At 58.3% G+C, this 25,444-nt stretch overlaps 1 protein-coding gene across 1 annotated transcript; it reads left to right on the top strand.

Moving 5' to 3' along the window:
- The first annotated feature begins 7,497 nt into the window (after positions 1-7,497).
- Positions 7,498-15,529, top strand: IBA57 (iron-sulfur cluster assembly factor IBA57). Its single transcript, XM_043584519.1, has 3 exons — positions 7,498-7,929; positions 13,887-14,236; positions 14,384-15,529. Exons 1-3 carry the CDS (start codon positions 7,589-7,591, stop codon positions 14,773-14,775), a joined length of 1,083 nt encoding a protein of 360 aa, XP_043440454.1. The 5' UTR covers positions 7,498-7,588; the 3' UTR covers positions 14,776-15,529.
- Positions 15,530-25,444: the final 9,915 nt, after the last annotated feature.

The following is a 25,444-nucleotide window of genomic DNA, read 5'->3' as shown; positions in this document are numbered from 1 at the left end:
CTCCGCCTGCTCCGGGCCACCCGGGAGGGGCGCCAGGTTGAAGGCATCACCCGCTCAGCGTCACTGCCCCTCCCTGCCTGAGGTCTCCCCTCTGTCCAGGGGAGAAGGAGGAGGAGGGACCTGCGAAGGGTCCCCAGCTCTGATCCCTAAACCCGAAAGGGTTTATGGGACTGTGGCTGCGGGGGGTGGGGGCAGTCTGAGCCTCACCTGTGTGTGTGTGTGTGGCGGGGGTGTCTTGGCCCTCTCCTCCCCCACCCTGCTCCCCTGATCAGCCCATGTGTGTCATGGCAGGCCCGGCGCTCCTCCATACAGCCTGCAGCAGCAAATGGGGTTCCCTCCCAAACCCCCCACCTCCATCCCCAATCCACTTCCTGTTTCCTACAGAGCTGAGAGCACTCCTAGGTCTTTCTGGTACAGAAGGGGAAACCGAGGTCTGGACGGGAAGGGAGGGACAGAAGGGGAGTGCCGCATCGTCCTGTGGGAGGGCAACCCCCCCCCCCCCCAGTTCCCTCCTGTGCTGAGGCCCTGGGGTGGGTGGAAGGGACTGCACTCTCTGGAGCTTCTGTACCTCTGTGGTTCGGCCCCTCCCCCTGGGACAGACGTGTGGTTCTGCAAAGAGGCCGCTGGCCTGTTGCCAGGGAGTGCTGGGACTCCGGTTTGGGCCATTCTGGGGGATGGGGATCCTGGCTCCCATCTACCCCTTCTCTGCCTTCCGTCCCCCTCCCTAATTCAGACACAGCCGCCAAAGCAAAGGAAACAAAATAAAACTAACTTTTGTTTACAACTGCGTGTTGTGTGTGCATGTGGGGCATGCGCACACGTAGGTTGTGGGTGCACACATGTATGTCTACCCTGGCACGCGCACGTGTGTGAGTGTGCCCGGGTGTGGTGTGTGTACATGTATGTGTGCGCACACGCGTGTGAGTGTGCACGTTTATGTGTATGGCCTTGGCCCTACTGGGACACCTGACTCAGCTCCAGTCTGGCTGGAAGAAGCAAGGCCCAGGCCAGTTGGGTGCCTTTTCAGTGTTGGGTAGTGGGCGGGGCAGGGCTGGATGGGGGGCACAGCCGAACACACAGATGGTGACAACAAAGAACACAGCCTGGCGCACATACCCAGAGCCTAAGTTCAGCCTACAGTCACAGGCATGAAAGGCAGAGTACAGTGGATGTCATTATGTGGACGCTGGTCACAGCTTGTAGCGTGAAGGGCGGAGGTGGGCACATAGGTGGGGAACCCCATCGCTCTTGACCCCAGTGGTCCCCCAGTCCCCTTCAGGCCCAGAGCACCCCTCCTGGCCTGCAAACCCTCTTTGGTGTCCCCAGACCAAACCCCGATCCCAATGTCAGCCTGCCTCTGATGCCAAGAACACGCTGGGTCCCCTGGGGGAGCCCTGTCCCAGGGAGTCCCATAGAGCTATGCCAATCCAGATTCAGAGCAGAGACACACCTTGCATCTCCAAGACAGAAAGGGTCACGTGACCAGCAGTGTTGTCCTGGGGGAGTCAGAGTCTCTGTGTGTGGCTCAGACCTCCTCACAGCACAGTGACTCAAGAGTACCTGGCAAAGGCCAATGACTCTTATCAGCAGCCCCCAAGTGACACCATTTCCACTGCAGCCACAGGCCTGTGGGATCCAAGAGCAACCCGGATCCTTCTGGGACCACCAGGGTTACATTTTAAGAGGTACATGTGGGATAGGATCTCTGTGGCCTCATGGAGAATGCCATCAGCCACATGGACCCTGCAAGGCTTAATCAGCTATGCCCCCCCTCCGCCATAGATGAAGCCCCCTGACCCCACGCCGGGGACTGCTTTTGGGAATTTGCGGCCACTGACCCTTCTTAAGCCGCAACACTACCATCCTCCTATAAATCCTCTCAAGGGTATAGCCTGTACGATTTCTATATCTCAGCCCCCCTCCCCCCGCCCACTCTCAATTGGTCTAGATACAACGTGAGGCAGTTTGGGTCATCAGGAGGAGGACTCTTCCCCAGGGCGCTGGGGAAACTGGTTTGCTGTGGGTCAGGCTGAGTATCTGTGCCCAGTGGTTCCTGCCAACACCAGTCTAGATGTCACGGTGAAGGTGTGTTTTTAGATGAGATTAACACTGGCAATGAGCATTCTTTGGTAAGGCAGATCGCCATCCCCAGCGTGGGTGGGCCTCATCCAATCAGGTGACGGCCATAAGAGCAAAGACTGAGGTTCCTGAAGAAGAAGCCATTTATGTCCAAAGTGCTGCTGTTGGTAATATTTGTGTCATCCTGATTGGGCCCTAGGATTCCCAGAGTGAGCATAATTCTGGGGGTGTCTTTGAGGTGATTCTGCATGATATTCACACTGAATCTTTAGACTGAGTGAAGTCCCTAGTGTGGCTGGGCCTGACCCAATCAGATGAAGGCCTGAGTAGTGAAAGGGAACTCATTTTGCCTGAGTGGGCTGGGACATTGGTCTCCAACCTGCAGACTCACTCAGGCTGGGCCGACAACCCAGCTCTCAGGCCTCCAGCCTACCCTGCAAATTTCAGACTTGCCGGCCCCATAATGACATGAGCTGGTTCCTTAAAATAAGTGTCTCTCTCTCTCTCTCTCTCTCTCTATATATATATATATATATCTATATATATCTATATAAATATCTATATCTCCTATTGCTTCTGTTTCCCTGGAGAACCCCAGCTAATACACATGCTATCAGCCAGAGTGTGTTAACAGGGCATCCCGTTTCAAGGCTTGGGGCCTGCGGATACCACTGGGGGCCTTCAGTTTTGTGAATTTTCCATGGCCATGGTTTAGGTTCCCACTGATGCCATGCCTCACTGACGTCACGCCCTCTCCACTGATGTCACTGGCTGTCCCCAGCCTCAGCGGACCTGTGCATCACCCAGGGTCCTGCCTCTGACACCCTGTCATTGCAGACACAGCCCCAATGCCACGCCTGAACCAATCCTCTGAAGGACGCGGCATATAAGCTGCTTGGGGCTGGGAACTCCCAGAGGCGGTGCTTTATGCTCACTGTGCTACTTGGACAGACCCCTCTCAGTGCGTGCCTTGGTTTCCCCATGCACCTGGCATGGCATGAGGATGAAGGGCTGAACCCAAGGCACAGAGCCCAGGCCTCCCTGCCTCACCTCACTGAGTGGTGGTGGTGGTGGGGGGTGGTCCCTGAGCTGGGCTGGGGGGTGGCCAGAACAGGAGCAGACGGGATGGCCTTCTTGTCTCACTGTCATCCGTTTCCACGGCCGGAGCCAAACGGCCGGCTGTTTGGGGAGAGCGGAGGACCGTGGGGGGGGGGGGGGGGGCGGCTGCTTGTGCGCTCCCAGAATGGAGGCAGCTTCCTCTCTGCCTTTGGGAAGGGAGGAGACCGTGAGGGGAGAATAACAGGAAGCCACCCCTGGCCCAGTGGCATCTGGGAAGTAGGGCCCAGGACCCCCACGCCTGCTGGGTTCCCAGCTCTCCACCCCTCCAGGGCTCATGGCCTCAGAAGAAGCAATGGCACACAACCCAGGTCCACCAGTGCGGTTCCCTGAGAGGCTCTGCGGCCAGGCATTCCCCCGCTCCCCTGCAGCCAGGCAGACCCCAGCCACCGTCCCCAACAAATGCGGAGCTGAAGGCGCAAGGCAGGGGGCACCTGAGAAGGGGCAGCCCATGTGCAAGGATCCCCATTGCCAGGCTGGCCCAGAGATCTGGGAGGGCTTCCCGGAGTAGAGGGCTTGGAGAAGTGCTAGCTGGCAGGTGCAGGCAGACACTGGCCACGTGTGGTTCTGGGCACTTCAGTGTGGCTCTTGCGAGAAGCTGAAAGTTTCATTTAACTTGGTCTGAGTTGCTGTGCACTTGACCAGCCCTAGTGTGGGTAGTTGCTGTGCTGGACAGCGCCAAGTGGACTGCGCCAGGAAGGTCGGGACGGTTCCCGGTGGCGCCGGGCGGCAGTGCTGGTGGGAAGCAGACTCCTCTGCTGGCCAAGGGGCCGGCTGACGTGAGGCTGGAGGAACGCGCCCCCCCCCCCCCCCGTGTTGTCCTGGCTGCTTCCTCTCCATCCTCCCCAAGCTGGCAGCGACGTGCCGGGTCACCTGTGGAATGCCAGGCCAGGCAGAGGAAGACCTTCTCCATGAATGGCAAGCAGCCAGTGGCCAGCGGCCAGGGGAGCCACATACCAGGAATGGCAGGTCACAGCCAGGATGCCAGCCAGCCAGCCAGGAGGGGGACCGAGGGCCTGGGAGACACTAGGGGGCTCGGGGGGCCATCCGCATCCCTCACCATGCTGTCAGCCAGGCTTGCCAGGCCCGGCTGGGAGAGACCCAGTACCTCACAGGTTTGGGCAGCATGGCCTTGGGTAGGGCTGGACAGGACAAGGGGGAGTTGGGCAAGTAGGGGGGCTGAGCAGCCTGAGGCTCAGGGATGGGCGGGCACCTGGCATTGGCGCTCCGACTGTGTGCTGATGGGCCGTTCACGCTGAGATGGCCCATGTTACCCGTGCCCTGGGGATGCAGCAGGGAGCCACATAGGCACTCAGATCAGGTGAATCAGCAGAGTATCCAGGGCCTTAGGAGGAGGCCAGGGTGAGGGGCCAGTGCTAAGACCTGGGGTGGAAGGCCATGGGGTCACTAACCATGGAGCCGCAACCCCTTTATAGTGGGGTGCGCATTAGCATTCACAGTTGTTCTCACGTGGTCCTTCAGCATCCAGTCCTGAGAAGACCACCTGATCAATCCCAGGGGGATGCGCTGTGGGAGTGAGGTGTCACACAGCCACCCCACTTCCTGGATGCAGGTGTGTGGAGGGGAGGTGTCAGATATGGAGCTCTAGGGCCCCGGAAAGGGTGTGCAGGTCATGTTTGTGCAAACATGCTTGTGTTTCAGGAACAGGACGTTCAAGGGGGAATGCCCAGCAGGCTGTGGGTCTGGACTTTTGGGGAAATGCCCTGTGTGCGGACACAGACTTGGAGTGTGGTTGGGGGAATTGGTGACGTGGTGGGGACGCACGGAGCTGGGCCCAGGATGGCCCTGGAGCCCCACACCGGGGGCTGGCTCGGCCTCGCCTCCAGCCCTGTTTGCACACAGCGTTGGGACTGGAGCTCAGAGAGCTCGATCAGGACAGGAGGGGCAGTGGGCAGTGGAGCCCAGACTACACAGATCCAGGGTGGGGGCAGGAAGCCAGCTTCCATCTCCCACCTTGGCTGGGGCTCTGGGGAGTGCAGGAGGATTAAGAGGCAGTTCTTATGTAGCACATAGTCTCTCAGTTTCCCCCAAAGGGGAGCAAAAACAGGATAATAGCTGATGGGGGAAACAGGGCTCAAAAGCTATGCCCCCCAAATACCCACATGCGAAGCTCTGGTCCCCCGTGTGACTGCGTCTGGAGATAGGCCCTCCGGAGGTAATTAGGGATCCCCGAGCCCTGGCCCTGCAGGCCTGGTGTCTTCTCAGAAGAGACACCAAAGGTGACAAGGCACCATGTGCACCCCACGGAGAGAGGCCTCAGCAGACACCGGCCCTGTTCCTGGACCTCCAGCCTTCAGAGCTTTGAGAAACAGGTGTGTGTTGTATAAGCCACCCAGTGTGTGGCATCTGTTGCACAACTGATTCACACACGTAGGAAAACAGTATGGAGGTTCCTTGAAAAATTAGACACAGAATTACTGTATGAACCGGCAACTGCCCTCAGGGTACATGCCTGTGATAGTGTGATTTATAGTAAGAAATACGGACTTGGCCCTTGTCACTCTTTCCTGGCTCAGAGCTCCTAAAGCCCTTGGGTTTCCCAACTGAAGACAGCAATGAAGGTGTCATGGTGTTCATAACAAGCCCGAGTTCATGTTGTTGCGGTGACTTTGGAAAGCCCCTGGGGGGGCACCTGGGTGGCTCAGTCGGTTGGGCATCCGACTTCAGCTCAGGTCACGATCTCGCAGTCCGTGAGTTCGAGCCCCGCGTCGGGCTCTGGGCTGATGGTTCAGAGCCTGGAGCCTGGAGCCTGCTTCTGATTCTGTGTCTCCCTCTCTCTCTGCCCCTCCCCCATTCATGCTCTGTCTCTCTCTGTCTCAAAAATAAATAAACGCTAAAAAAAAAATTAAAAAAAAAAAAAAAGAAAGCCCCTAGGGATGGCGGCTGGTGGCCTATGGACCCCACCGTGGGACCAGAGAGTTGGAGGCTTCAGTCCTGCCCCTGACCTCTGGGGAGGGGAGATGGAATCAATCACCAATGGGCAATGGATTAATCAATCACGTCTATACAATGAAACTGAGAGGGATGGTCTTGGGGTTGGGGGGGGGCTTCCAGGCTGGGGAGCACGTGGAGATGTGGGGAGAGTGACATGCCTGGAGAGGCATGGAAGCTTCCCACCCCTTCCCCAGTGCCTCACCCTGGGCGTCTCTTCCATCAGGCTGTCCCTGAGTCATATCCTTTTGTAATAAACCACTAATCTAGAAAGTGAAATATTTCCCTGAGTTCTCTGAGCCCCTCCAGAACATTCATCAAACCTGAGGAAGGGCCGTGGGAACCTCTGATCTGTTGCCTGTGGCTCAGAGCACAGGTGTCATCTGGACTTGGGGTTGGCGCCTGAAGTGGGGGTGGTCTTGTGGGGCTGAGCCTGTGGGGTCTGACGCTGACTCCATGTGGACAGGGTCAGACTGGTGTGGCAGTCTGGTGTGGCAGACTTCCAGCTGGTGTCGCAGACTTCCCCTCAAGCACAGGGGGTGATCCTAAGTGTCAGAGAGAAGGGCAGAGTGTGAGCAGAGGACACACAGGAGCATGGTTGTACACACAACACCCAAAGGAACTGAGAGCAGGGTCTCTGAGAGATGTGCATACATATGGCAGCAACATCTACAACACCGAAGGGGTGGAAGTAACACAGACATCCGCAACCTGTGGGACATCCATACAACAAAATCTCACCCATCCTTCAAGAGGAAGATCGGACACCTGCTACCGAACAGACGAACCTGGAGAACTGGCATCAGCCAGTTACAGCACGACACACACTGTGCGATCCTACTCATGAGAGTCAGGTTCCCAGAGACAGAGGGGACTGGGGACCCCACGGGCTGGGGGCCTGGTGAAGGGGATTAGTGGTCGGCAGGAAGATGGCAAGTTCTGGATAGAAGTGGGGGACGGCTGTACACGATAAGCGCGCGCTGGCTGGGGCTGAACTGTGCGCTTCAGATTTCAGCGATGGAGACCCTCATCTTACATGCACATCACCATAGTAAAGCAAGAGGAAACCTCTTGGAGACCAGGAGCAGGGCAGGTGCGTCCTACGGAGGTGCCCAGCCAGGACAGTCAGGGGGCGGGGCAGGAGGCTGACGGATAGCGCCTGGCCACGCCCCTCAGGCACAAGCCCCACCTCATAGCCCCGTCCCCGCCCCTCGCCGGCACAAGTCCCGCCCAGCACACTTCGTTCCCGCCCCTCTCGAAGCTCCGTCTCGCGCGCAGGCCTGCCCTTCTCCACACAAGTCCCGCCCCGCACGTCTCGTCCCCGCGCACGCCCCGACCCCACGTGCAGCCCCGCCCACCGGCAGAGGCCGCTGTGGCGCCCACCCAGTTGCCAGCGCCGCCGCCCAGCCCGCCCCTTCGAGCCGCCTTACTCCTCCCTAAGATGGCGGCCGCGGCGCTGCTCCGGGGCGCGGCTCAGGGGCGCGGCAGCCGGGCCTGGCGCTGGCGGCTGCGTGCGACCCCGAAGCGCCGTCTCGCCCACGGTTCGAGCCGTCACGGCGGCGACCCCGCGGACGGAGCGGCCTGGGCCTGCTTCCCGCTGGGCGAGCGCACCCTGGTGCGCGTGCGCGGGCCAGACTCCGCGCCGTTCCTCCTGGGGCTGCTGACCAATGAGCTGCCGCTTCCGGGTCCTGCGGACGGCGCTACCCCGCCTCCGGCGCGGGCGGGCTACGCCCACTTTCTCAACATTCAGGGCCGCACGCTATACGACGTCATTGTCTACCGGTGAGAGCGGGCGTCTGCTGTACCTAAAGGGAGGGGGAAGGCGGAGGGGCGGGAGCCGGGGCGGGAACCGGGGCGGCAGCCGGGGTGGAAGCCGGGGCGGGCGGGGCCACACGGAGGAGGGAGGAGGGAGGTGGGAGGAGGGAGGAGGGGCGGGGACACCCAGGGGGAAGGAGGAGGGGCAGGCCTCTGGGGGAGGGAGGAGAGGCGGTGGCACCCGGGGGGAGGGAGGAGGGGCAGGAGCCGGGGCGGGGCCACCCAGAGGGGCGGGGGAGGGGCGGCCGCACTCAGGGGGAGGGAGGATGGGTGGGATCCGGAGCGGGGCCACCCAGGGGGAGGGAGGGAGGGGCGGGAGCCGGGCCGGGGACACACAGAGGAGAGAAGAGGCGGGGACACCCGGGGGCCGGGGGGAAGAGAGGAGGGGCAGGCCGCCGTGGCGGGAGGAGGGCGGGGACACACCGAGGAAAGGAGAAGAGGCGGCCGCACCCAACGGGAGGGAGGAGGGACGGGAGCCCGGGCGGGGCCGAGTCACTTAGGTGGAGAGAGAAGGGGCTGGGCTACCTAGGTGGAGGGAGGAGAGGCGGCCGCAGCCAGGGGGAAGGTCGAGGGGCAGGGGCACCCAGGGGGAGGGAAGAGGGACGGGAGCCGCGGAGGGGCAGGCCGCCTCACGGGTAGGGTGCGGATTGCTAGGGGTCACCCGGAGCCCGGGCACCTGGCGTGAACTCTCAGAGGCTGCGAAAGGATCTTCAGGGCGGGTCACTTGGGGAAGGACATGGGGGGCCTGGGCATCGAGGGGAGGACACCTGACCTGCGGCTGACTGGGCTGCTCTGGAGAGAGGGCCACCCTCCTGGGAGCCCAGCGCTGTCCAGCTTTCTGTCCCTGCCTGGTGTTCTCTGGAGTTTCTCCTTTTGGTTCATCTACTTCCTGCCTCGTGGCCACCTGTTCTGGTTTCCCAGGCGTAACACCTTGTTCTAGGGGTAGCTTGGGATTTTTGCTTTGAAAGTGGACTTTAGTTTTTGCAGCCCATTTAAGTTCACAGCATGACCGCGGGGAAGGCACAGACTACCTCACGGCAGCGTCCCCACCTGGGGGACCCGCACTGATGCTGCAGCACCCAGGGCCCATCCTTTCGTGGGGAGGACAAGTATGGGATGACATGGACCCATCACGTGATGGCTGTCACCACCCTGACAGCCCAGCCCCCCTGTGCCCAGAGTTATCCCTCCCTTCCCTAATCCCCGAAGCCACTGGGGGGGGGGGATCCTTTTCCTGTCTTCGTGGTTTTCCTTTTCCAGAGAGCTGGGCACTTGGAGTCCCACAGTGCACAGCTGTCTTGGATTGGCTGCTTCCACTTAGTGACATGTGGTTAAGCCATTTCTCTTCAGCGCTGAGTGATGTCACTTGGCGTGGATGGACCGCAGTCTCTTCACCCGTCACCTCGTGGAGGACGTCTTGTTTCTTCCAAGTTTGGGTGGTTGTGGGTAAGCTGCCGTAAACATCCGCGTCCAGGATTTTGTGTAAAGGCCCAGAAGCTCGACTGCTGGGTCGCACCATGCAACAATGTTTGGTTTTTTGAGAAACCACCAAACCCTTCCATGATGGCTGTGCGGTTTCGGGTCCCCCCCAGCAAGCAATGGCTTGTTTGCAACATGCATACTCTGTGGGGAGGTGCCTGTTAAGGTCTCTGGCCCATTTCTAATCGGGGTGTCTGTTTCTTGACCCTTGAACTTTTCAGTGTTCTTGTGTGTTCTGAGTGATGGCCCCTGGTCACATGTGCTGTTTCAGGTCTCCTCCCCCTGCTGTCCTCGTTCCCTCTGGCGAGGCTGTGTGTGTTCCTGTCCCAGCCACACATGTGCTGTCTGGGGAGCCTTCCTCAGGCACTGGCTGCATACAAGGTGCTCTGGGTTCCGCTACGGACGGTATCGCTGGCTCTTGTGGGAAGCTCCCCAGTCTGTGTCTGCTGCTCTGCGGATCGGGTCGGTCCTCTGCTCCCTTGTTTCCAGCAGGACATGCACCTCGCCTTCCCACCTCTTTCCCTTCGTGTGGATCTCAGCAGTTCCTGGGTGGTGCAGTCTGGCCTGTGTGTGCTCAGTGGAATGGGGGGCCAGGGACACCTACTTCCAGGAACCTCCCATGTGGCTCCCATGTGGCCTCCGCTCAGTCCCCCTGCCGTAGTCTCACTCCTTGGGGCACCTCTTGGGGACCTTGGAGGGCACTATGTCCTCAGTCCTCCATGGGCACCTGGTAGGCCACTCCCCCAAGTGCCTTGGAGCACACCAGTCAGCCTGACTCAATTCTCCAGGTACAATCCTGTTCCTGCTGGCCTCCTTGTGTCCCATACCTGCCCACACTTCACACCCTGACACCTGCCACGTCCTCGAGGGACTGTATTTGTGTGATCATAGGGTAGACCCCCTGTGTTTATGGGTGTCGCAGATGACAGGGTGGTGGGTGCTGTGCAGAGAGGACATCAGACTCTTGGGGGAGGGGTTTCCTTGTGCTCTGGGCATGGGGTTAGGCGGGCCCAGGCCTCCCTTTCTGGTGTTCACACAGCCTGTGCCCTGACAGCCAGGCCAGCTGGTGAGGCCGCAGCTGTTCCCCAGCCTCCCTCTTCCTGCAGCTGCACTTGTGACCCTAGGAGGGGCAGCCATGCTTAGCAACAAGAGTGCAGGGCACGACAGACAGTGGGTGACTTTTAGAGTAAGGATGTTCTCTGCAGTGTTTGGAAGGTGCTTTTTGCTAAAGACATCGTTCACTGTTTATCTGATAAATTTACCTGGCAACACTGGCCCAGAGGCAGTGCCACCAGGCATCTGGGGACATTTGTGCTTGTGACTCAGGGCTGGGGGTGTTGGTGCTCCTGACATCGAATGGGTCAGGCCTGGCAAGCAACCCTGGGTACAGGTGCACCTCCTCCCCACCACCCCCTGTTCCTCATCTGTAGCAAGTGCAGCAGACAGTCTGATTTGGGGGCACAGGGGGGCCAGGGTGCACTCTAGCTTTGTTGGTCCCCAGGGTCTGCCTGGCGCACAGTCATGGGCACAGGTGGCCAGGGAAGTGCCTGAGCCCAGAATGGGCCTGCCTTGATCTGCCTCAGCACCCCTGGGAACCTGGCTCCCTGGCCAGGACCCTCAGAGGCTGGTGCTCCCCAACGACCTCACATTGTGCCTAGCCCTGCCTGATTCCTCCCCTGCCATCTTTCATGTTGTCTCTGAGGGTGGTTTTTACCCGAGACTTAAAATGAAAACACAGGTGCATGTGGCAGAGAACCCTAATGGTGTGGGGCGGTTTACGGTGGGAGATACCCCTTTGCTGCTTCCTCCCAACCTGCATAGACATCCGGAGCCCCGTCCTCTGAGACAGCTTCTTTTCCTTTATGACTCTTTTGAAATAATGGTGGATTCACAGGGAGCACGGGAAGGAGCAGGGAGGCCTGTGCACTCTTGCCCCAGTCCCACAGGGTGGTGTCTTGCCTCCTGGAGTCTGGGGTCACGATCAGGGGTGGGACACGGGCCACTAACAGAGCTCATGCAGGATCCCCGCAGACTTGATGCGCCAGCACGTGTGAACACACTTGCCGGTGTCTGTGCCTTGGTCACACGTGTGGCCCCTGTGACCTCGATGAGGACAGCTGTTCCATCACCACCACTGGGTCCCCTGTCCCCTGTGCAGCACACCTGCCCTTCTCACCCCAGCTCCTCTCCTGGCTTTTTACCATTTGTCTGACCAGTAGGTCACCTTGAAGTCTGACAAGTGGAACTGCTTGGGATTGGACTCACACACCTTGATACCCTGTGGTTCTGCCCACTTGTATCAGTGTGACCCATGGCTGCTGTTTGTGGTGGGAGTGGGGGTGGGGAATGTGGACACGATAGAGTGTGCACTGTAGGGTGAGCCCCCAGAGGTGGGACCCCAAGCAAGTCCTTGCTTTTCTTTCCTGTGGGGGTAACTGGTTTCTCCAGGGCAGCACTTAATCCTGTACTGTCTGGGGGCACCAGCTGATGGGCTCTGAGGAAGTGGCCATGGACATCAGCTGGTGGGCTCTGCAGGGAGGGGTGGGTGGCATCAGCTGGTGGGCTCTGGGGGAGGGGTCAGGGGCACCAGCTAATGAGGTAAAGGGTAGAGGTCAGGGTCACCTGCTGATGGACTTTGGGGGAGGGGTCAGTGGCACCAGCTCGTGGGCTCTGGGCGAAGGGTTGGGGGTACTAGCTGGTGCCCTCTGAGAGGAGGTAGGGGGGCACCAGTTGTTGAATCTGGGGGAGGGGTCTGGGGCACCAACTGGTGGCTGTGGGGAAGGGTTCAGGGGCACCAGCTGGTGGACTCAGGGTAAGGGATCAATGCCATCAGCTAGTGGGCTCTGGGCAAGGGGTCAGGAAGCAGCTAGTGGGCTCTGGGGGAGCAGTCCAGGACCCCAGCTGGTGGGTGTGAGTGGAAGTTTCCGGGGTCACAAGGCAATGGGGTCAACGGTAGAGATTAGGGATACTAGGTGGTGATTCTATGGGACTGGTCAGGGGTACCAGCTGATGGCTGCTAGGGGAGGGGTCAGGGGCACCAGCTGCTAGGCTCTGGGGGAGGGGTCTGGGCACCAGCTGGTGGGCTCTGAGGAGTGGGTGACATCAGCTTGTGGGCTGTGGGGGCATGGTCAGGGGCACCAGCTGACGGATTTGAGAGGAAGGTTCTGGGGCACCAGCTAATGGGGTCAAGGGTACATGTAAGGGACACCAAGTGATGGGGTGGGATTGGGGTCACAGTAGGTGGGCTCTGGGGAAGGGGTCAGGGGCACCAACTGGTGGGCTCTGAGGGGAGAGGTGGAGGAGCACCAGTTGTTGACTCTGGGGGAGGGGTTGGGGCATCAGCTAATGGGGTCAAGGGTAGAGGTCAAAAGCACCAGCTGGTGGGTTCTGGGGGAGTGGTCGGGGGGCACCAGATGATGGGATCAAGGGTAGAGGTCAGCGACATCAGCTGGTTCCATGAACCCTCCCCCAAAAGTATACCAGCTGATGAGATAGTCCAATCAGAACCAGGTGGCCTCTGGGGGAGAGGTTGGGGGCATCAGCTGGTAGGCTCTGGGGGAGCAGTTGGGGGCACCAGCTGGTGGGCTCTGGGGGAGGAGGGGTCTGGGACATCAGATAATAGGCTCTGGGGGAGGGGTTGGGGGCACCAATTGGTGGGCCCTGGGGAGGGGTCTGGAACACCAGATGTTGGGCCCTGAGGAGGGGTCTGGGACACCAGATGATGGGCCCTGGGGGAGGGGTTGGGGGCACTAGTTGGTAGTTTCTCAGGCACGCTCATGGAAGGTGTTATCCGTTCCCCTTTCTGTTTCCACTGGGCTGGGGATCCTAGTCCTGTCCACATCTATGACCAGGATCTTGGTTATATACTCTTGTGGGTCCTGAACGTCTCCCCTGAGGTCCCTGTACCAGTCTCTTCTCTGTGCTGCGTGTCCCATGTGGTTAGCACACCAGGTTCCAGGGTTGCTGCTGTGGCAGTGGGGGTCCAGAGTACAGTTAGGGTGGTTGTGGGGCCCTGACAGGGTTCCAGGGCTCTCCTTGGGAAGTGGGAGGTGGCTCTGGGCAGACTGTATGTGGCCTCACAGCACATCCCCGCGGCTCTGTCCGCTGCTTGCTGTCCCACCTACCCCCCAGCCTGCCCCCCATCGTGAGTGCTGAGGGCACCACCTCAGACCCTTGGCTTCTGTGGGCCAGAGGAGGCAGGTCCTGGTCCTGTGAGGCTGCCTGCAGCTCTCCCCCTCACGTGGAGGACCAGACCAACAGCACTGTGGTCCCCGGACCTGGGTCCCACCTGCCCAGCCACGGCCTGTCTTCCACCAAGTGGACCGCTCCCTGTGGTTCGCACCCCGGGTGGGGAGGGTCCCGCAGCAGACCTGGGGTCTGGAGCACGGTGGGTGGAGAGTGGTGGCCCCAGGCCAACCCTCAGGAGCCCCTGCCCCTACCTGCAGGCTCCCAGAGCATGAGCTCGCTGAACAGGCGCCCGCTTTCCTCCTGGAGTGTGACAGCGCGGTGCTGGGCGCCCTGCAGACACACCTGGCACTGTACAGGATCCGGCGGAAGGTCGTGGTGGAGCCGTGCCCCGAGCTGCGCGTGTGGGCTCTGCTGCCTGACTGCCCCGAGGAGGTCTGTGGGGCCGCGCTGTTGCGGGAGCGGACCGACAGAACCAGCGTCCTCACCCCCGACCCCCGGACCGCCCGCATGGGCTGGCGGCTTCTCATCCGGGATGAGGGCCTGGTGCCGGTGCCCAGAGGCCGGCTCGGAGACCCCCGGGATTATCACAGGCACCGGTACCAGCAAGGTAGGGACGGGGTGGGGCTGTGCTGGTGGGGGCAGGGGGAGGGCTCAGGCGCTGTGTCCAGTGTTGGCCCTTCTCCACGAGCCCACCACACCCCAGCCCCCGAGGAGGCCTTAGCCCTCAGAGAGCTTCTCCCCTCCCACCCCACAGGCGTTCCTGAGGGGGTCCGGGACCTGCCCCCAGGAGTGGCCCTGCCCCTGGAGTCCAACCTGGCTTTCATGAATGGTGTCAGCTTCACTAAGGGCTGCTACATAGGCCAGGAGCTGACCGCCCGCACCCACCACATGGGCGTCATCCGCAAACGCCTGTTCCCAGTGCAGCTGTTGGGGCCTGTCCCTGAGGATGGCATCGCTCTGGGCGCCCCAGTGCTCACTGAGTCGGGTCAGGCCGCCGGCAAGTACAGGGCTGGCCAGGGGGATGTGGGCCTCGCCTTGCTGCGGGCAGAGAAGATTAAGGGCCCTCTCCACATCAGGACCTCCAACAGCGGCCAGGTGGCCCTGACTGTGTCTGTGCCAGACTGGTGGCCCACAGTCGCCAAGTAACCAGGACGTCCCTCTGCTCCTGCAGCCCTGGGGCTGCCAGGGTGCCCTGGAGGGCTCTGTCCATCTGCTGCACTCTGCAGGCTGGCCTCCTAGCTCCCAGGGCTGCAGGTGTGGCTGGCTTGTGTTTCGCGTCCACCGTGCTTCCCAAAGAGGGTCCCACGGGCAGCTGTGGCTGTCATCCTTTGCTGCTCTGTGGCTGTGAGCTGCAGGAGTCCTCCTGGGGACCCAGGAGGAGGAGCCAGCCCTTCACGTGCCCCTGTGCCAAGGTGAGCTGCAGTTTCCCTCCGATGGGGAAGGACAGGGTCCCAGCTGTGTGGGTTTGGAGGTGGTTCATCTATTGGCTGAGGACAGGACGGTCCAGAGCCTTGTCCCCAGGCTGCCTGCATTCCTCTCCATCTGGGGTTGGCTGAAAGGGCAGGTGGGCCCTGGGAACTGGTGTGCCATGTGCTGGCTGTGGGACACCCTGTGAATTTCACATGGGGGCCCCACTTGTGCACCAAGGTTTCTGCTGTGCCCCTCCCCCTCCACCCCAGGAGCTGCCCTGGGGTGGGACAGCAGGGCTCTGACAAGGAGGAGCTTCTGCTTGGTTTACTTGCTGCTTTTCTGAGGCGTGGCTATGTTTTCACAGTAAGAGGTTGACTTTCTTCTCTTCTTGAAACCACTGACTTGCACTGTCCCATGCAATGTGAATCTCATGGTTAGGGGTGTCCCGCGTGATGCCCCGGAGTGGCTATTAAAGTGTGATGCACAAGCAGCATGTGTGGAGCTCTGGTTTCATTTTGGGTGGAAGGTGCTGGGACTCCGTTTTGGGTACAGCAGATACACCGAGAGCACTCCAGGTGAAGTATGCCAGCAGAGTCCCAGGAAGAGGCCTTGTTCTGGGACAGCAAGGGAGCTCCAAGTCTGTGGTGGATGGCGTGGCTTGCCTTCGTATCCACGGAGGGGAGAGGCTAACAGGAAACCGAGTTAGTGCCAGCATCTGGGCCCTCACGGGGCGATTCACTGGCAAGTATGCACTGCCCTCCCTCAGCCCCCACTGGCGGGTCTCCAGGCCAACACTCAGACCTCACATCAGGACTTTGTCTCCTGTCCAGCTGCAGACTGTGCAGCGCCCCTCTGCATGTGACCTGGGGCCTGGGAGCCAGCCTTGCACAGTGGGTGTGTGCCTATGCCCAGCACCTGTGCTGTGCTGGACGTGCTTGGGCTCCTCACAGTCCGTGGACCCACCCGCCGAGTGGGTACCTGGAGTCCCATGCCGGGAGCCGAGAGAGTAACCGGGAGGGAGGCTGGCCACTGTGGCGGAAAGCTCCAGCAGCTGCCCAGTGAGATGCTGCCTTCCAGATCATGTGTCCCCTACTGTCGTCAGGCATCCAGGTCATTGGGACCTGAGACACTCTGTTCAGTCTGAGTTCTACCTCAGGGATCATAACCGAAAGCTGCTGTCCAAAACAAGTGTTCCTTTGCTGGACAGACCTTGTCACTCCTCACAGAATCACCAGGGCTTCCAAGAGTCTGCGGCTTTCAGAGGCTGTAAGGTGCGCTGCCCAGTGTACATGCCAGGGGACCAAGGGGTCCCGTCGAGGTTTGATGCTTACATCTGCTTGTCTCCGTGTTCGTCAATGTCGAGCTCCAGGAGGACGGTGCAGGCACTCGGGAAGCCCCTTGCTGGTTCTTGGGTCCGCCTCATTTTGTTTGTAAGAAGTACGGAGTTCCAGGAAGCAAGTGGTCTTATGCTCTGCCCCAATGCCCTGAGAGTGTGGCCAGTGGGCAGATGGCAGAGGGCGCTGGGTTCTGGGGACCTGGCCCTCCTGGGGGAGCCCCTTGCCCCCACTGTGAAGCTGGTTAAGACAGGCTTCCCCCAATGTTTCATCATGAGCACCCCGCACGGAACGTGAGAGTTTGCTGTGAGCACCGGTGCACGTGCCCGATGACACCCCACTTGCCAGACCCCATCACCTGGCCCTCCCTCAGCCTTGGTTGTGTTTTGCTGCATTTCCAACAAACTGGCAGACCTCACACCCTCACTCATAATGCCTTCCTCATCATCAATGTCTTTCGTTCCCTGGGAGGTAAAATTTGGCTACCATGAAATGCACCAATCTTGCTACTTCCTGGATTGTGCGGAGTGCATATGGCTGTGCACCCAAGACCAGAGGAAGGTCTGGAACATTCCATCCCCGGGCAGCACTCACTGGCCTGTCCCGGCCAGTTCCTGTGCCCCAGCTGCCACAGATGTGCAGAGCCTGGGGCTTCAGGTGGGGTGCTGCCTGGCGGGTGGCTGGACCATGGTGAGCATCTCTGAGTCCTCCTGTGGGAGTGAGCCCTTTGTGGACACATGCCTCATCTGGGGTGGGATCACAGAGCTGCGGGTAGGGGGAGGTCCCCAGTAAGGAACTGTCTGTGTTCTCTGGGTGACCTGGCGACTGTTCCGTTTCCTGCTCCAGCCAGCAGCATGGCCTTGCCACCATGTGGTGTGGTCAGCCTTCGTAATTTCCACGTGGAGACTTGGTGTTTAGATTTCAGTCATCGTGGGTGGATGCCTGCCTGTGTCTCAGGGACGGTGGGGAGCCCTGTCCACTCTCTATGGTCTGGGCACCCGGACAGTTCAGGGTCCCTGGCTCCACTTTCTTCCCAGAGGATGTTGATCTAGTGTGGTCATGTTCGTGTTTGCGGGAAAAATGAGTGATTTCCAAAGGTTTTGTTTTGTGTCAGCCCTCAAAGGGAGGAGATGGTCAGGGAAGGTCAGCAGCCAGCCAGCAGGGACCCTGTTGATTAACAGAATGTTCTGGAGACTGCTGAGTCCTGGGCTACCTTTCACTCTCTCATCTGTTCACTCAGAGGCTTACTAAGCGCCCACCAGCCATGAACTAAAGCACAAAGTATGCTGGGTTGTGTTAGCTTTTCTGTGATTAAGCTGGGAACAGGGCAGGCTGTGTGTGGAGGTGGGGTGCATTAGGGGGATGGGTGTGTGTGGGGTCAGAGCACATTGGGAGACTGGGTGCATTGGGAGGATAGGCTGTGTGCAGAGTCGGGGAGCACTGGGGCCCTGGGCTCATGTGCAGTGGGGTACATTGGGAAGATAGGCTGTGTGCAGGGTTGGGGCACATTGGGGGGCTGGGCTCATGGGCATTGGGACACCTTGGGAGCTTGGACTGTGTGCAGGGTCGGTGGCACTGGGTGGCTGGGTACGTTCAGCATGGGGTCAAGCATTTGTGGTGGCTGTGTCCAGACAGAGGGCCCACCGTGGGGGAAAGATCCTGACCAATACCGCACCTTGCATGCCCTTCAAAGAGCTGAGGCTAGTGTGGCTAGGGGCAGGGCTCTTGGGAAGGGGTGTGGGCAAAGGGCAGGATCCTGAGGCCTCAAGGGGCAGAGGTAGAGTAGGGCAGAGTTTAGGGGCAGTGTGGGAGAGGGGCTGTTGCCATGTAGGGCAGGAGCTGCGGGAGGGTTTGTGGCGGGTGGGGGCATGGGGACAGGGTTCCCTGGTGAGGAGTCAGGGGCTTAGACCTCATCTAAAGCATGGGGTTTGGAGGAATGGGGGACGCTGCCTAGGGCTGCCCCCTGGGTGGAGGGCAGTAGGGTGTCAGGTGGCCTGGAAGTTCTGAGCACAGGAGGTGTGGCAGGATGAAGACCAGTGGGGGCCATGGGACTCACAGGTCCTCTCTGGACCTGCCTCAGGTCCCCCTACACCTTGTGTGGACCTCTGGCTTAATGGGAACTGTTACGAGGTCATCGCCACCACCAGGTCCCACTTCCCTCTTCCCCAGCACCCCTCCCACGGGGACTGTTTGCACATCCCCCAGCCACCCCCTCCCGTGGAGACTGTTTGCAAGTACCCCAGACCCGCCCCCAGCCCCTGGTGTGGGGACTGTTTGCAGGATCCCCCCCTCCCAGTACCCCCCATGGGGACTGTTTGCAGGTCCCCCAGCCACTCCCCTTCCGTGGGGATGTTTGCAGGTCCCCCAGCACCCCTCCTCCCTGGGACTGTTTGCAGGTCCCCCAGCCTCCCCCCACCCCCTGAGTACTGTCTGCAGGGTTCCCCCCCCCCCCCCCCCCCGCCAGCACCTCCCTGCCCTGTGGGGACTATTTACAGGGTACTCCCCCAGCCCCGCAGTGGGAACTGTTTGCAGGCTCCCTCCCCAGCACCCCCCTTCTGCCCCCCGTGGGAACTGTTTGCACCCAGACCCCCGTTGGGGACTGTTTGCAGGGTACACCCTCAGCCTTCCCCCTGCCTTGGGAACTGTTTGCAGGGTTCCCCCCAAGCCTCGCGGTGGGGACTGTTTGCAGAACCCCCGCGGTATCACACAGGACCCGCTGGCCTCATGCAGCCCCTCTTGCACGCGCGGTCCGCGTGCCCGTGAGTTGTTAGTCTTATCACCAGGGGGCGCTGCTGTGTCTCGTGAGGTTGCTTTGTGTCCTTATCTCCTCGCGCAGCTTGGTGTAGTGGTCTGTCACGCTCTGTTCCAGCGCTGCGGGGGCGGGGACCTTTGGGTGGTGCATGTTCACCCCGGGTTGTGTGCGCACGGTTGCCGTGTCCCTGGGATGCGGGCCCGGGAGAGGCCAGGCTGCCTCACGTGGTGGTGGCGGCAAGCTTATTGTCCCGGGAGTTGCACGTTTTCCCAGCACTGCTGCACCGCAGTGCGCTCCGGGGAGGGGGGGGTCTAGCTGCCCGCATAGGTGTGTGGTGCTGGTTTTGGTCTGAACTTCCCCCGCGGCTCCTGGGTGCATTCACTGGTGGAACGCCTCCTCGGCACTGGGGTACAGGCCCTCCTCCCTTGTCCGAGGCCAAGGGTACTCACGACCTGCGGCAGGTGCTGCAGATACTGCCACCTTGCTCCTGGGGGACCATGGCCCATCAGTAGGCAACTTGGCATGCTGTGCGCTTGGTTCACCGACGCCTGATGTCAGGCACAACACTACCCCACCCGCAGTCAGCAGATGAGGCCCAGGGTGGCCTTCTTGCACTGAGGACCACCAGACGGCTCTGCATCCTTCGCGCTCCCGGGCAGTGTGAGTAGGGAAACCACCAGCAAAGGTCCAGAAATGCAGGCGGCATGGCCCTGAGCCAACCACCTTAGACGGGGAAGAGGACACTGGTTTCAGTGTGGAACAAAGCACCCGCCCCAGCTCGGTCTCACCGCTCTGAGCCTATACGCAAGGACGACTGATAAGGGGTCACAGACACACCGGACCAGTGGGCCAACTTGCACCTACAGAGGCCAGAGGAATGAGGGTCGGCTGTGGTTTGCAGATACTTTCTCCCTGGATAGCTAGACCTGCCATCCTTGCACACAACAGAAGCTTTAGGTTTTGACCTGGTGCAATTATCAGTGCTTCCTTTTTTATTTCCTTGTTTTTTGGCATCTCTGTTGTGGAGACAATAGTAGTTTATAGTTTCATTTTATTTTTTAAATTTACTTTGAGAGAGAGAAAGAGTGCGCACGTGCATGAGCGGGGGAGGGCCGGAGAGAGAGAATGCCATGCTGTCAGCACAGAGCCCGACATGGGGCCGGAACCCACGAACTGTGAGATCATGACCTGAGCCGCAGTCGGACACTTAAGCGACCGAGCCACCCAGGCGCCCTTGGTTTATAGTTTCCGTTGCTTTTGGCCTTAGGGCAATGCTGGCCTCACAGATGAGGTAGGAGGTGTCTTCGTGCTCTGCCTCCTGACAGGCTGCGGAGGTGGTGTTGTTTCTCCCCGAGATGTATGGTGGAATTCACCCATGAACCCCACTGGGCCTGGTGCTTTCTGTCGTGGAAGGTTGTTAGCTACCAGTAGATAGAGGCCCATTTGTGCTATTTGTCCTTCAGAGGGTGTTGGCAGGTGGCATGTCAGGCAATTGGCCTGTTATACCTGGGTTATCAGCTTTGGGGCACAGGGTTGTGCACCATATTCTTGTTGTCCTCTAACGTCCGTGGGGCCTGTAGTAATGCCCCTTCTCTCCCTCGCCTCTCATGTATTTGTTGATTCATTTGTTTAGCATATTTATTTTTCACCAAAGTGTAGTTGGCACTTAGCGTTACATTGGCCTCAGCTGTGTGCCACACTGATCCAGCTCCTCTGCCCCTTACACTGTGTTCCCCACTCCATCCACACTACCACAGAGCCACTGACTGTTCTCTGTGCTGTGCCTTTCATCCCTGTGACTTACTCGTGCCATACAGGAAACCTGGATCTCCCACTTCCCTTCACCCATTTTCCCCTCCCCTCTGGCAGCTGTCTGTGTGTTCTCTGTATTTGTGGTTCTGTTTCTGCTTTTTGTTTGTTTCTCAAATTCTGTGTAGGTATGAAGTCATATGGTATTTGTCTGTCTCTGACTTATTTCACTTAACATATTACACTCTGGCTCCATCCGTGTCCTTGCAGATGGTGAGATCTCATCCTTTTTTGTGGCTGCATACTATTGCACTGTCTGATGTATCCATCCCTCTGTGGATAGACCCTTGGGCTGCCTCCACATCTTGTCTGTCATAAACACTACTGCACAAGACACAGGGGTGCATTTGTCTTTTCTGATCAGTGTTTCACCCTCTGTGGGTAAACGCCCCATCGTGGTGTATCGATGTCCACTCTACCTTTTACGTATCACACTTCTGGGGTCAGGTGCAGGAGCTGTTTGCCGAGGCCCTAGATTCTGAAAGTTTTCTCCAAGATCTTTATGGTTTCTGTTGTGTGTTTAGGTCCATGGTTTGAACCAGTTTGGCGAACATGAGGTATGGGATTTGTGGGAAGGTGCCCAGCACCATCTGTTGAAAAGGCTCCTCCCTTGGGTTGTGTTTGCACCACTGACAGGGGCCAGGAGGTCATGTCCGCGTGGATCCCCATGTGGGCCCCCGTGTGTGCCCCATCCTGCTCATCTGTGTGGCTCTCTGCCACACCACGCCTCTTGATTCCTGTGGCTGCACATGTGCTGGACGTCAGGCACAACGGTTCTTCTACCTTCTTTTTCAAGATGTTTAGGCCTTCTAGGGCCTGTGCCTTTCCATATGAATTTTGGATTAAGTGTGTGCCTGCAAGAAGCCTTGTGGTGGTTTCCCTTCTCCCCTTCCTTTCCCTTCCCTTCCCTTCCCTTCCCTTCCCTTCCCTTCCCTTCCCTTCCGTCTCCTCCCCTCCTGTCCCCTCTTCTCCCCTCCCCTTCCCTCTCCTCTCCTTTCCTTTCCCTTCCCTCCTTCCCTTCCCTCCCCTCCCCTTCCCTCTCCTTCCCTTCCCTTCCATTCCCTTCCCTATCCTCTCCTTCTCCTTCCCTCCTTCCCTTCCCTTCCCTTCCCTTCCCTTCCCTTCCCTTCCCTTCCCTCCCCTCCCCTCCCCTCCCCTCCCCCTCTCCTCTCCTCTCCTCTCCTTTCCTTCCCTCCTCCCTCCCTCCCTGCTGTTCCCTTCCCTACCCTTCCCTCCTTCCTCCTGCCTCCTTCTTCCCTCCCTTCCTTTCTCCTTCCTCCCTCATCCCTCCTCCTTTCTTCTCCCTCCCTCCTCCTTTCTTCTCCCTCCCTCCTCCTTTCTTCTCCCTCCCTCCCTTCCCTACCCTTCCCTCCTCCTTCCTCCCTCCCTCCTTCCTCTTCCCTCCCCTCCCCTTCCTTCCTCCTTCCTCCTCCCTCCCTCCCCTCCTCCCCTTCCCCTTTTTCTCTCCCTCCCTCCCTTCCTTCTTTCTTGTCTTGAAGCATGGTGATTACTGTGTAAAAGAGGACTATGAATTTCTCTACCTACACTAACGAATAAATTCTCTTCAAGGCAGTTTTACTTCGGCATAGAATTCAGGTATGCACACTAGCTCATCTAAGTACCTTTGCAAACACATGGAGGAACTTCTGAGTGCAGGCCTTGTGCTGGGTGCTGGAAATCTAGCGGTGGACAGTTGGCACACGGTGGACAGTTTTCAGCCCATGCCACTTGTGAATGGACTCTTTGTATTGGTAGACTCTCTGTACAGCTGATCAGTTTGGCGCTACCTTATTTTGTAGTATTTGAATATTGGAAATTAAGAGGCTTGTCCGGTATCAGTAAAAATTTGTGTTGGGGGCACCTGGGGGCTCAGTTGGTTAAGCGTCTCACTCTTGATGTTGGCTCAGGTCATGATCTCATGGTTCATAAGCTTTAGCCCCGAGTTGGGCTCTGTGCTGACAGTGCAGAGCCTGCTGGGGAGTCTCTCCCTCTCTCTGCCCCTCCCCTCTCACTCTCTGTGTCTCTCTCTAAAATAAATAAATAAACATTAAAAAAATTTGTGTTGGAATGCATCACCTCCGTGCAGGGTCTGATGTTATCACCTGAAGCACTGAAGATGTCAAGCACAAGACAGAGTGACTGAAGGTCTGAAAGACTCGAGTGATGATTTAGGAAAATCTCTGACCCACAAGGCATAATTGTAAACAGTATTTTCCAGTATATAATGGGGAAGACTGTGAACTAAGTTTTTCAGCTTAGACTTTTCTGCTAAGGAACCTATCTATAGTATTCATGTAGTTATGTTATGTTATGTTATTAAGTAGGCTTCCCACCCAACGTAGAGCCCAATGCAGGCTTGAACTCATGGTCCTGAGATCAAGACCTGAGCTGAGATCGAGTCCGATGCTTGACCAACTGAGACTCCCAGGCACCCCTACCATATTTATTGTAAATGTAACTCATAGGAAAATTGTGATTCCTTCTCCAGAAATTTACTTTATGGCTAGAGGTAAGACAGGTGGTGGAAAGTCCATAGAGAGGAGTCCCCGATGGGGGGGAGGGGACACAAGGGAGATGGTGACTTGGACTGTAAGTTGGATCCTCACAGGCAGGTTTTGTCCTAAAGGGAAGGGGACAGACGGTGTGGATGATGGGCTGCAGCAAACCTTGAAGCTCTGCCAGGCTCTCAGAGGCGGAGAACCAGCAACAAAAATTCAGACCTAGAGCCATCCACTGAAACTTCACCCTCCTGGGGAGAATGGAGTCAGATGCCAAAGCTGAATTCTGTAAATGACATACAGTGCCATGTAGGGTGAGAGAGGGGGAGGGGGAGGGGGGTAGATCAAGCAGGGGTCAGGAGAGAGGAGGAGGGAGGGGAGGTGGATCAAGCAGATGGCAGGAGAGGGGTAGGGGCAGGGAGCTGGATCAAGCAGGTGGCAGGAGGGGGGTGTGGGGGCAAGGAGGTAGATCAAGCAGGTGTCAGGAGAGGGGGAGGGAGGAGGGGAGGTGGATCACGCAGGTGGCAGGAGGTGGGGGCAGGGTGGTAGATCAAGCAGCTGGTAGGAGGGTCGTGGGGACAGAGAGGTGGACAGGCACCTGGCAATAGCGTCCTGGAGAGTGCATGCACCTGTGTGTTATGAGCAGGGGCACAGAGGCAGGGCTAAGATGTGTAGGAATTCAGACTCACAGAGCATCAGTGTCAGGCTGCAATGGGTTAAGAAGCCTGCGGATCTGCAGGGGTTGTGCGATCTGGGAGTAATACAGTCTTCAGTTAGCTCTACCCACTTTAAGACCATGGCTGATCTTTCTGCCGCTGCATTGACTGACTGGTTTGGAGAGCATTGCTCTGTTCTGTGAAGCTAGGTGATGGCTGTGGCCCCAGGGCACACAGACAAGGAAAGGCAAGGGCTGGAAAAGATACTCTGTGGGAATGGGAAACGAAAGGGAGCCTGGGACAAAGCAGACTCAGGAGACCCAGAAGGCCACCGCGTGTCCTGTCAGGGGGCCATGGCACTGTTGAGTGTGTATGCACCCAGCACTGGAGCACAGAACAAGCACTAGAAGGTTCCCAGGGCGGGACACACAGTAAACACCAGTGGGGGCCTCATCTCCAAGCTCCACAGCGGACAGATGGTCCACACAGCAGCTGGCCTGCAAACAGTGCGCCTGGCCTGTTCCCCAGGCCACATGGATCCAGCGCACAGATTCTTTCTCCATGGTGCCGTCTTGGGACATGCATGTTTTACTGGGGCACAGTTAACTTTTATTAGCATCTTTAAGGTGTGTGCATTTACCATGCTTAAAAAATCGGCACCACCCTAAAGGTCATGACGCTGTGACCCTACTACATTGGTTTCTTTTCTTTCTTTCTTTCTTTCTTTCTTTCTTTCTTTCTTTCTTTCTTTCTTTCTTTCTTTTAAAAGATATAGAAGATTTTATTTTTTATTTATTTTTATACTAAATATAATTTATTGTCAAATTGGTTTCCATACAACACCCAGTGCTCATCCCAACAGGTGCCCTCCTCCCTCCCCATCAGCCACTTTCCCCTCTCCCCCACCCCCAATCTGCCCTTAGTATGTTCTCAGTCCTTAAGAGTCTCTTATGGTTTGCCTCCTTCCCTCTCTATAACTTTGCTTTTTCCCCCTTCCCCTCTCCCATGGTCTTCTATTAAGTTTCTCAAGATCCACATATGAGTGAAAACATAGTGTATTTGTCTTTCTCTGCCTGACTTATTTCACTTAGCATAAGACCCTCCGGTTCCATCCACATTGCTGCAAATGGCCAGATTTCATTCTTTTTACATTGGTTTCTGATACTTCTGCAGTTGTTCTTGCCATACTGACATTGTAGTTTTGGGGTTTTTTGTTTTTGTTTTAAAAATTTTTTTAATGTTTATTTTTGAGAGAGAGAGAGGGCGAGGGAGGGGAAGAGAGAGAGGAGACACAGAATCTGAAGTAGGCTCCATGCTCCGAGCTGTCAGCACAGAGCCTGATGTGGGGCTTGAACC

This window comes from Prionailurus bengalensis, chromosome A1, assembly GCF_016509475.1.
Source record: "Prionailurus bengalensis isolate Pbe53 chromosome A1, Fcat_Pben_1.1_paternal_pri, whole genome shotgun sequence".
Lineage (NCBI taxonomy): Eukaryota > Metazoa > Chordata > Mammalia > Carnivora > Felidae > Prionailurus > Prionailurus bengalensis.
Note: the sequence above shows the minus strand (reverse complement) of the source record. Positions and strands in the feature narration are given on the sequence as shown.

Coding starts and splice junctions, on each gene's coding strand:
- IBA57 (XM_043584519.1), top strand. CDS start 7,589: ATGGCGGCCGCGGCGCTGCTCCGGGGCGCGGCTCAGGGGCGCGGCAGC. Junction 7,930..13,886: donor TACGACGTCATTGTCTACCG/GTGAGAGCGGGC, acceptor CCCTACCTGCAG/GCTCCCAGAGCATGAGCTCG. Junction 14,237..14,383: donor CAGGCACCGGTACCAGCAAG/GTAGGGACGGGG, acceptor CCCACCCCACAG/GCGTTCCTGAGGGGGTCCGG.